The sequence below is a fragment of the Camelina sativa genome, chromosome 4 (genome assembly GCF_000633955.1).
Source record: "Camelina sativa cultivar DH55 chromosome 4, Cs, whole genome shotgun sequence".
Taxonomy (NCBI): domain Eukaryota; kingdom Viridiplantae; phylum Streptophyta; class Magnoliopsida; order Brassicales; family Brassicaceae; genus Camelina; species Camelina sativa.
In genome coordinates, this window is record NC_025688.1 from 21165551 (window position 1) to 21175852 (window position 10302).

Genomic DNA, 10302 nt, shown 5'->3' on the forward strand with positions numbered 1-10302 from the left:
TTCTTTTATGATCTGCGTGAGGAAGTGATGGGTAAAGTTAGATTTGGAGATGACTCTCGTGTGGATATCAAGGGAAAATGTTCCATACGATTCCTATTTGAGAATGGTGAGAAGAAAGTACTGCACAATGTCTACTATATACCCGATTTGAAGAGTAATATTGTGAGTCTAGGCCAAGCTACTGAGGCAGGGTGCGAGATACGAATGATAGAAGACAAATTAATGCTTTATGACAAGTCTGGGAAGCTACTTGTCACTACAGCAAGATCCAAAAATCGTCTATACAAAGTTCTGTTGGAAGTAGATAGCATTGAGTGTCTACAACTTGGTTGGTGAAACCATGCACGAATTGGGATGATTGAGCTGTTTGAGGGAGAACCTGACCGTACCAAGCAGCTCCACCAAGCTGTTGTTGGTGCAGCAACAGACCAGAGTCTACACCTGCTTTACCAGGCTGCTAAGGCAGGTTCGGGGACAATCCAGCTCGTTGGTTCTTATTTTGATGCGGACCTGTCTGCGCTTGGTGCATTGGCTGCAGTAGACTAGAATATGTAGCTGCTTCATCACGCTGCAGAGGCACGACTTGGGACAATCCATCTGCTTGGTTTAGTGTCTGACGTGGACTGCCTGAGGCGTCTAAACTGGAGGAGCTTGGTGCTTTTTCTGGGGCCAGGCACTGTTAGAAGATGGGTATGCCAGCTGATGGACTGGAAGGTGTGGGTTAGGAGCAATTGCAAGCTGTGTCTTAGGGTTTGGAGGGTTTGGAGAAGCATTGTGGTGTCCTCTGGAGAGCATGTATACAACCTTGATAAAAAAATATATATATATATATATATATATATATATATATATTAAGATACAGATTAAAAGTAATGAATATGCCAAAAAGGTGATATTAACTTTTGTAAATATATCCTAACACAATCTAGTTGAGTTATGAAATGGTGATCTTAATTTGACATTCTGCTGCAATTACTATGGAATTAACCGTAATGAATATGCCATATTAACTTCTGTAAATATATCCTATCACAATCTAATTGAGTTGCTCCTATTCCAAGAAACAACATCTTAATTTGACACTCTGCAGCAATTACTATGGAATTAACCTAAATATGAATTCATCAGAGGCCAGAGGAGGTTGGTATTGCCCGATCACACACTCACTATAACTAATAACTACAATAACCGAGAGAGAGAGAGAAAGATCTGAAATAAACCTGATTCAACATTTTATTTTGCTCCACAATCTGACTTCCCTCCACCAAAGCGAACTGGTCCATACTCCACCCAGTTTTCTGATTATTCTCTTGGTTCCCAAGATAAAAGTCTTCCGAGCGTTTGGTTCCAAGAACTTGCTGTTCTAAGTCTTGATTGGTATAGAGTATAAAATTAAAGTAATGAATTCACATTAGTCTTACTTAAATTTCGGTATAGCAATGGTAGTTCGTATTGACATGTAAACTCATTAGTCATAAAGTTTATAAAGTATTGACTTATTGCTATACTAAAATTTAAGTAAGGCTAATGAATTTATATTGGAAGGAATAAAAGTATCAACAAAAGAGTGAGTAAGATAAAACATAATCAGTGTGAAGGTTCTGGCTACAATATCAACTAAGTGAATATGGAATATTCTAAAAAAACATTTGGCAATCAATGTGTATATTCTGTGTACAATATCAACTAAACAAATATCATGATCGATGGTAAAATATACATACAACAGATCAATGTGACATGTCTAGCGTATAAAATCAAAGTAATGAATTTACATTAACCTTATTAAACTTCAGTATAGCAATGGTAGTTCATATTGACTTGTTTACATGTTATCCCTTCCAATATAAATTCATTTCATGTTGATGTATTCCATTTGAAATGAATAAAGTTTAGTGTTAAAAAAATCATTTAAACATTTATAAAACATTTTTTTCTTAAATAAACTATTGTACTATATATATATATTATAGAATTTTGAAATTATAAGTATTAGAATAATAGAACCCAAATCTGATTCTTAAAAAAACAAAAATAAAAAACAAAAGACACTTATAATATTTCACATTAAACATGGAAATTGAGTAAAATGAAAAATAAAGAACATAACGAAATCGATTTGTATCAAACAAGCTTACATCGTAGACCAACGAGCGCCGATTTGAAATATCTTAAAATATTCTCTTAGTTAACAAATTTGTTCATCAAGATCACTTTGCCTTCTAATCTTTGGGTCCGAGAGTTTTAGCTTCACAAGTCAACATTCTAATCTATTTTCCATTTCCAATTAATCTCTGATGTAGACTTTAAGTTTTTCCTTCTAAAATACGTACATTCAATTTTGTTTTTTAGTACATTCAAATTCTAAAATATAATATTAATTATTGAAACAAAATAGCTTAAAGCGAAACTTAAGATGAAATTTATCAAACAAGCTTACATTTAAGAGAAAAAGTATAATGATTTGGTGACATTAACGAAATGAATAGATGAATGAAAGAATGATACAAGTTCCCACGTCAGAAATAATACAAAATCACATGACACTACAAGCATGTACATTATCATCGCTAAAAAGATGAAGAGCATTTTCATCAATAGTAGGTTGAGCTTTTTGGGATGGACGAGGATAATAACCGTTGATAGAAGAATAGTTGTCATAGCAATCATACTTTCCACTATACGAAATCGTATTCTCTGGCTGATGATATATCTTCTGATCCGATTGTTCCAAATGCTGAGAAGGATATGTATAATAATCACCGTAATATCCATTGTAAGGAAAAGGCCAGAACTCAGCTGTTCGTCCTGTTCGTTTCACCATCTTGAGAACATCTTCCCGATCGACGTATCCCGTGACCATCACTTTTTGTCGATCCACGTCTATCTCTACCGTGTCCACTCCTACACAAGATTTGATTATTAGACTGTTAACTATATCAATATGCATTAATGAAAGCATGAAGACATTTGGTGGAACAAGGCTAGACTGTAAGACACTGGAAGAAGCTGTGCGCAGGAAATAATGAACGTGATGTTGAATGATGTGGCGAATTATAATTAGAATATTGGAGTTTCCTTTATTGTTTAGCAAGATATCATCGGATCAAATAAAGAAGATTTGGGATTATCTTAAATTAGGAAAGTAGGTTAGCCGATGTGATATGTTTAGCTATCTATATATATTGGTATTGAGGCTTAAGGTTTTTCTTGAGCCGTATAGAAAAAGTAGGAGCCAAGGGAATAAGCTTTTAGGGTTCTTAACAAGTTTTGGTTAGATTAAGGATTGGTCAGTGACAAGTCGTGTTGACTGTGTGTAAATCTGATTAAACATATCTTGTAAGATTGTTTAAGTGATTCTTAATAAGAAAAGAGGTTCTTTTCAATATTGGCTGCATCTTCGTTTTACAATTAAGACTAAAAATGATTGTATAACGATAATAATCAAATCTATATATACTTATTTCTTTATCGTTCTTACCATCGAGTTTAGAAATGGCTCTTCGGACCTTCCTTTCACATCCTTGGCAATCCATATCTACCAAAAGCTCCACAACCTTTATAACAAATTAAAGAAAAATATATACATTAGAAAATGAGGAAAAGAACACGACGTGGAGAAGGACATCGATCGAGCAAATAAATAGATGGCAACGTACAGATAGGGAGATTGGTAACCGAGAGTTTCCATGTATCCAATCAAGCATTGTCTTATAATAATGTTTTCTTCCGAGCTTCTCACGTTTTGTCTTAAGAAAATCTTCTTGCTTTCAATGTGATCTTTTGGTTGTGTAATATAATCAACGTGTATAAGATATGCTTATATAGGGTGTATAAATGTCTGCGCGTAATAGGAACACTTGGTGTGTGATTCCAAGAAACCGCGTTTGCGTCTTGTGAGATGCAAAAAGCTTATGTCCTAAGTCTTACACATTAATACTATATCTTGTATATTATTTCGGTGTCGCCAGAGTTTTACATGTTTTATTTATTTCAGTTTAATTATTGTGTCTTATTACTAGAGTAAGGCTTTACCAAAATAATTATATAGTATACCAAAGAATCAAGAGATTAGCTTAAACTTGAAAAAAACTGATGTAGAAGCATTTAACTTGTATCAATCTTTTTAACGTTTTTTTCTTCCGAAGAGTTAAAATATAATCAATTTTTTGTTTTTCTTGAAATTTAGATTCGTTGGCTATTGAGAAAATAAAACCGTCCAATCTAATTTTTGATTAGTTTTGATTTCTAGGCAACACGAACCGAAGTGGCATCTATATTTCAAAAGTCAAGATCTCCATGCCTACCAAATGTATACACAGAATGACAGAAGACATACAGACACATATTAGCTGATTAATAGGAAGTATATGAGTCGTGTGAATAGCCAAAAATATTTGTACAAATACATGCTGGAACTGCCGTCTGCCAGATTCTCTCATATTGTTCAGAATCGACTTCTTGGCTTATGGTGCGTGAATATAATTATATATATTTTTTTAAACTATATTTGAAACGAAAAATAACGAAAATGATTCCAACAATATGAATATGACATTTGCAAGTAGATAAAAATAGCAAACAAATATTTTTGTAAGGTTTCACAATCGAAACACGGAAACATATATATAACTCGCTTTACCACTAATGAAAACAAAATCAAAAGGGCAATACAACACATTATATGATATATATTTATGCAACTTGTCACTTGTGTATTCTATAAGTTACAGTCTCAGAAACAAAAACTTTGAATTTTGTGTTACGTAAATTACCGAGAAGAAGCATAATCAAAAACCATTACAATTTATTGAACCTAAAAATATAATACAAGAATGTCAAGGATGGACTAATCCGGTCCGGTCCGGCTCTAACTCAATTCCTCGATTTAATTTTGATTTATAAATTTTTTTCCCGGTTAAGTCCCGGTCCATAAATAAGATCAAGTTCAAAAAAAAAAAAAAAAAACCCCTAATTCTTCAAAAAATCAAAACCTCTCAGTCTAGTCCAATTCTCTCTCTCTCCGTTTCTCCGGCGAATCTCCGTCGCAATTCTCCGTTCAAAGTCTCCGCTTATCGCGAGTCTAATCCTCCAAAACTGGGTAGATAAGTAATTGCTTTAGATTCGAACACCGAAAAAACATCCAAGTCACTGAGTTCAATTTGAAATTGCGGCTTCTACAACACACTCTAGGGAAGAAAGGACAATGGCATCTTTTCCTCAACCCGGTTCCGTCACCGTCTGCGAGATCAACAGAGACTTGAGTATGTACTTTAAGCTTTCTTCCTTTCTGAGTTTATCTTCTCTAGTCTAATTTTAGGCCTTTAGAAGAAACTTCATTTGAGCTAATGGTTGGATTTACGGTATGCAGTTACGGGTCAGAACTTGTCTGATGATCGAGCCCAAGAGACTTATGGAAAACTTCTCGTATGTTTATTTTTTTATTTTTCTCAATTCCTGATTTCATATAGCTTGATACCATTCTAGTAGATAGCTAAAGTGTGTCTTGAAACGTTTTTTGGGGGTGTTTTGGTTGATTACAGGGAATGGTGTTTAGCCCTGTTTCGTTCGACTCTACACCTATCCCTCTGCAGGCAAATGAAGGACAAGAGAATGGAGATAGAGAAGAAAGTGTTGATAGAAAAGGACTTGTGGCAACTCTGCAAACCATGGTTACAGACTCTCTTAAACAGATTTTACAACCCACCGATGTAAGAATTTTGGTTGACTTCTATGTGTTTGTTAGTTTATTTGGTGGACTGAACAAGGCTTAGCTTTTTGTGATGGTTAGTTACAAATACTTTTCTTTATGTATCTAGGGGAATTGAAAATAGGTGTTAATAGGATGTTCTCTGCAGTTTTAAAATGCCATTATCGTAGCTGTTAAATTAAGCCACAGCCTCGCTCACCTTTTCATGTTTAGGTAACTCTTCTCTCAGAGATTGATCTTCAAGGAGTGAGTTGGCATCAGGGGAAGCATATTCTTGCCTTTATATCCGGTGCAAATCAAGTTACAATTCGTGATTATGAGGACAAAGGTCTGTTTTTTAAAATTCAATTCCAGATTCCTAGTGCACATGTGCCGGAGTGTACATACAGTTTCATATTCTTCTTTTGAACAGATGAGAAAGAACCTTGCATTTTGACAAGTGATTCCCAGAGAAGTGTTAAAGCCCTTGAGTGGAGACCAAATGGTGGAAAATCGCTATCCGTGGCCTGTCGGTGTGTATTTTTGACCTTCTGATACTGTCTACTTTCTAGAATAGCTAGTTTCATAGATAACCAAGTTTGATTTTACTGTGACATCTGTTCCATTGAAACAGGGGAGGAATATGCATATGGGCTGCTTCCTATCCAGGTAATATGGCATTGGTTAGATCCGGTGGTTCTGCGTTGAGGGGAAGTCTATCTCGAGGATCTGGAACTCGCTGGATTTTGGTGGACTCTCTTCGGGGTCATAATGATGAGCAAATTAGTGCTCTCTCATGGAGCCCCTGTGGAAGATATCCTTAAAAAGTTTGCTGCTACAACTGTTTCGCTTTACTTCATTTTGGTGTTGTTAGTTAACTTCACATGTTTTCAAGATCATTTCATTTACCATAGTTGTTTATCAAACTGAATCTCAGGTAGGAATTTGTTGGATTTTCTTGGATTTTTTCTAGTCTTTGCATCACATGAGTCCCTAACTTTGTCCATCCTGTTATTCCTTGACCTATTTTCACATATTTAGCATCAGCCTCATATGACAGCTCATCTTTCACCATATGGGATGTTTCTCAAGGTAATAGAAGGGCAATTTAGAACTCTTTCTTAGTGCACATTAGCATGCAAAATTTTGAACATTTATCCTTCTTGCGATGTATCAGTAAATCAAGTCCAAACAGTTGAGGACAGAACTTGTTTTCTGTCTCTTATCTAACATTCTGTTTCTTGAGTTGAGATATGAGAAACTGCATCTTGCTTAAGTAGATTGAGTTCCTTGTTTCTGAAAGTGACCTCTATACACCTTCCAGGAGCGGGGACACCTATTCGACGGGGACTAGGCGGCATATCAATGCTCAAATGGTCACCTACAGGAGACTATTTCTTTGCAGCAAGATTGTAATACATCAACTCTCTTTCTATTTAGAGATGTTGAAAGTAGCTTCCCGTTTGATGTGTTTGCTAATCAAATGTTTTTTTTTTTTTGTCACAGTGATGGGACGTTTTGCCTTTGGGAAACAAACACATGGACATCTGAGCCCTGGTCTTTGTCAACTGGATCTGGATCTGTCACGGTAAGTTCAATCATGACCCCACATAGGATAGTAAGATATGCAGTAGCGTATTGCTAAAAGTGGTTTTGTTGGATGGGTCAACGTTGCTAGTGTTGTATGCATTGCATATGCCCGGTGGGGGTGAAGGGTGGTGGTTTACATACAACCGAGACCTGTTTACTAAGCATTCATTTCCCTTCTATTATGTATGAAATTGCAACTGTGTTTCATCTTCTTAAATGGACTAAGCTATAAAACTTCTTGATACTAACTTTGATAGGGTGCAATATGGGATCCTGAAGGACGGTTTATCTTGATTTCGTTTTCGAAATCTTCAACACTGGGCTCAGTTCATTTCTCATCCAAGCCACCATCCTTGGGTATATAGAAACTTCACAGTCTTTTGCCTATACTACTAGAAGTACTTGCCAGTTACCATACTAAACCTCTGTTTCTTTTTGGTTTACTATCAGATGCCCATCTTTTACCGGTTGAATTGCCAGAGATTACTTCCCAGACTGGCTGGTAAATTATTTGGTTGTTGTTGAATAAACCCGGAAAGGCCTTTTTCTCTAATTTATTTCTCTGATATTGTTGTTTCTTAAACTGAATTTACCAGTGAGGGAATCAAAAATATAGCGTGGGATGCATCTGGGGAACGATTGGCTGTGTCGTATAAAGGAGGCGATGACAATTACAAAGGATTGATTGCCATCTACGACACTCGAAGGACACCAATTGTATCAGCATCACTAGTGTAAGTACTTCCTTCTGTTTTTCCATTCCATCTGTCTTGCCCTCCTTTTATATATGTTTGCATTGTCTATCTAAATCGATGAAACAAATCTTCATGCTTTTCTGATTACAGCGGTTTCATCAGAGGACCTGGAGAAAACCCGAAAGCTCTCTCCTTTTCATTCCATGACAAGTTCAAGCAAGGTCCACTCCTTTCCGTGGTAAGCCATATGCCTAATTAAGTCTCTTTTCATGCCAAAGTATTTAGATAGAATCAGTTAGTTAATCAACCTTTCAAACATATCGTGTTGCAGTGTTGGAGCACCGGGTTCTGTTGCACCTATCCTCTCATCTTCCGCTCACATGTTCTTCCTTAGTAGCCAAATGGTTCAAATTGAATGCAAGTTTCAAACATTTTGGTCCTATTGATAGACTGGTCACTCTTTTGTATACGAATGGCGTTTTTAAAGAACTCATCTCGAAGTTAAATCCAAAAACAATAGTTGCATTTGAAGTACATCAATGGTCCTTGAACGGCCAAAAAGAACATTACAAGAAAACAAAGAAGAAAAGCAGCAAACAGTTGAGGCACTTAGACATTCTTGTTTTTCTTCATCTTCGAAGGTGGCCATCGACCCTTCTTCCTCATCCTACGCTTACGAACCAGACGTTTTCTACGTAGCCTAATCTTCTTGGCCAGCTTCATCTTCAGCCTCAGTTCCAAGAGCAGCTTCGCTTTAGCTTCTTTTGATTCCAATGGTAGTTTATCCACTGGAACAGAAGCAACAACAGTCTTTGGTTCCTCATTGCTCTCGGGCTCAGCACCGTCAACGCCAGAAGCAGACGCCTTCACCACAATTGCTGCAGCTCTTCCATGGCTACTGCTCAAGCTGTAAGAACTGAGAGAGACTCTGTTCTTGGACTCGACACCGCTGGGTTTAAGGCTCAAAACTGACAATTATACAATGAAGAGACACAAAAGATTAGAGCATTACAAGTAAACCAAGCGTTCGATGAAATGCCTCAACCAAAGCCTAGTTCGATCTCTTCAGTCTAAAACATCACAGCCCTAAAAAAAATTTCTCAATTTTTCGATAACCCAAAATTGAATTAGTCCAGGATCTCGAATTCGGCTTCATGGGTCTCTAATGGTCGGCAAAACGAAGCTAAAGCGGAAATGTCAAAGACTAGAAACGAGTGAAAAGGCACTACCTTGTGAAGCGAAAGACGAAGGTTGAAGAAGGCGCGGCGAAGAAGAAGAAGAAGAAGAAGAGAGAGAAGGGAGTGAATTGAAGCAGAGAAGAGCCATCTCCGTCTAATGGAAGAGCTCGTCTTCAGACTCTTTTTTTTTTTTCAGACTCGTCTTCGTCGTCTTCAGACTCTCTTCATTTCAAGTTTATTAGTTTTCTTCTGGATAAGCTTTTTTAACTCTCTGCATCTTCTCAACGAACGGATTGGATTGATCCGGTTCGTATTGGATAAATCCGATTCGTATAGAATTGATTCGGTAAAATCCGGTTTTGAATTAAATTCTTAAATTTGTCGATAAACCGGAATAGATACCGTTTATAGAATCGTGAGTCATGACACGTGGCTGTGCCAGTGTCTTAATGGAGGAGAGAAAGCTAAGTTAAGGATGTTCCAGAGAATAATGTTGGTGTTGAGGAACTTCCAATGGCGGAGGACAAAATTTGTGGAGAGAGAGAGAGAGAAACACATCTCTCAAACAGAAACCATAATCNGCGAAGAAGAAGAAGAAGAAAGAGAGGGGAGAGAATTGAAGCAGAGAAGAGCCATCTCCGTCTAATGGAAGAGTTCGTCTTCAGGCTTTCTTCATTCCAAGTTTATTAGTTTTCTTCTGGATAAGCTTTTTTAACTCTCTGCGTCTTCTCAACGAACGGATTGGATTGTTCCGGTTTAGGTTGAATTGAGTCGGTAAAATCCGGTTTTGAATTTAATTCTTAAATTTGTCGATAAACCGGAATAAGTACCGTTTATAGAATCGTGAGTCATGACACGTGGCTGTGCCAGTGTCTTAATGGAGGAGAGAAAGCTAAGTTAAGGATGTTCCAGAGAATGATGTTGGTGTTGAGGAACTTCCAATGGCGGAGGACAAATCTGTGGAGAGAGAGAGAGAGAAACACATCTCCCAAACAGAAACCATAATCAGAAGGAGGAGAAGAAGAAGAAGAAGAAAAGGTGAGGATCGGAGGAGGGAACGGTTTTGGAAATCGCCGGTTTCATCCGATTGGCTGTGAGATCGATCGAGAACGCGGGAAAGGGAACATTGCAGATGAAGCTGTAGGAGTTT

The 10302-nt window shown here is 37.0% G+C and overlaps 3 protein-coding genes and 1 pseudogene across 3 annotated transcripts; 2 read left to right on the top strand and 2 right to left on the bottom strand.

The window, feature by feature from the left end:
• LOC104781585 (heavy metal-associated isoprenylated plant protein 21-like) lies at positions 2400-3778 on the bottom strand. Its single transcript, XM_010506298.1, has 3 exons — positions 3660-3778; positions 3482-3557; positions 2400-2904 (listed from the first exon to the last, which is right to left on the bottom strand). The coding sequence occupies exons 1-3, from the start codon at positions 3705-3707 to the stop codon at positions 2537-2539; spliced, it is 492 nt and encodes a 163-aa protein (XP_010504600.1). The 5' UTR covers positions 3708-3778; the 3' UTR covers positions 2400-2536.
• LOC104781587 (aladin) lies at positions 4984-8499 on the top strand. The gene is made up of 14 exons (XM_010506300.2): positions 4984-5264; positions 5372-5427; positions 5544-5711; positions 5924-6038; positions 6123-6222; positions 6324-6503; positions 6723-6781; positions 7014-7101; positions 7196-7277; positions 7537-7636; positions 7730-7781; positions 7876-8013; positions 8125-8212; positions 8306-8499. The coding sequence occupies exons 1-14, from the start codon at positions 5207-5209 to the stop codon at positions 8366-8368; spliced, it is 1347 nt and encodes a 448-aa protein (XP_010504602.1). The 5' UTR covers positions 4984-5206; the 3' UTR covers positions 8369-8499.
• Positions 8453-9432, bottom strand: LOC104781586 (50S ribosomal protein 5, chloroplastic). The gene is made up of 2 exons (XM_010506299.2): positions 9204-9432; positions 8453-8942 (listed from the first exon to the last, which is right to left on the bottom strand). Exons 1-2 carry the CDS (start codon positions 9298-9300, stop codon positions 8584-8586), a joined length of 456 nt encoding a protein of 151 aa, XP_010504601.1. The 5' UTR covers positions 9301-9432; the 3' UTR covers positions 8453-8583.
• LOC104781588 overlaps positions 9737-10302 on the top strand; it is a 6360-nt pseudogene continuing 5794 nt past the window's right edge.

Excerpts from the sequence above, each read along its gene's own strand:
- LOC104781585 (XM_010506298.1), bottom strand. The coding sequence starts at position 3,707 with ATGCTTGATTGGATACATGGAAACTCTCGGTTACCAATCTCCCTATCT. Across the intron at positions 3,558-3,659 it reads GGTTACCAATCTCCCTATCT|GTTGTGGAGCTTTTGGTAGA; the intron begins GTACGTTGCCAT and ends TTTGTTATAAAG. Across the intron at positions 2,905-3,481 it reads AGCCATTTCTAAACTCGATG|GAGTGGACACGGTAGAGATA; the intron begins GTAAGAACGATA and ends AATCTTGTGTAG.
- LOC104781586 (XM_010506299.2), bottom strand. The coding sequence starts at position 9,300 with ATGGCTCTTCTCTGCTTCAATTCACTCCCTTCTCTCTCTTCTTCTTCT. Across the intron at positions 8,943-9,203 it reads TTCGTCTTTCGCTTCACAAG|TTTTGAGCCTTAAACCCAGC; the intron begins GTAGTGCCTTTT and ends TATAATTGTCAG.
- LOC104781587 (XM_010506300.2), top strand. The coding sequence starts at position 5,207 with ATGGCATCTTTTCCTCAACCCGGTTCCGTCACCGTCTGCGAGATCAAC. Across the intron at positions 5,428-5,543 it reads AGACTTATGGAAAACTTCTC|GGAATGGTGTTTAGCCCTGT; the intron begins GTATGTTTATTT and ends GGTTGATTACAG. Across the intron at positions 6,223-6,323 it reads TCGCTATCCGTGGCCTGTCG|GGGAGGAATATGCATATGGG; the intron begins GTGTGTATTTTT and ends CCATTGAAACAG.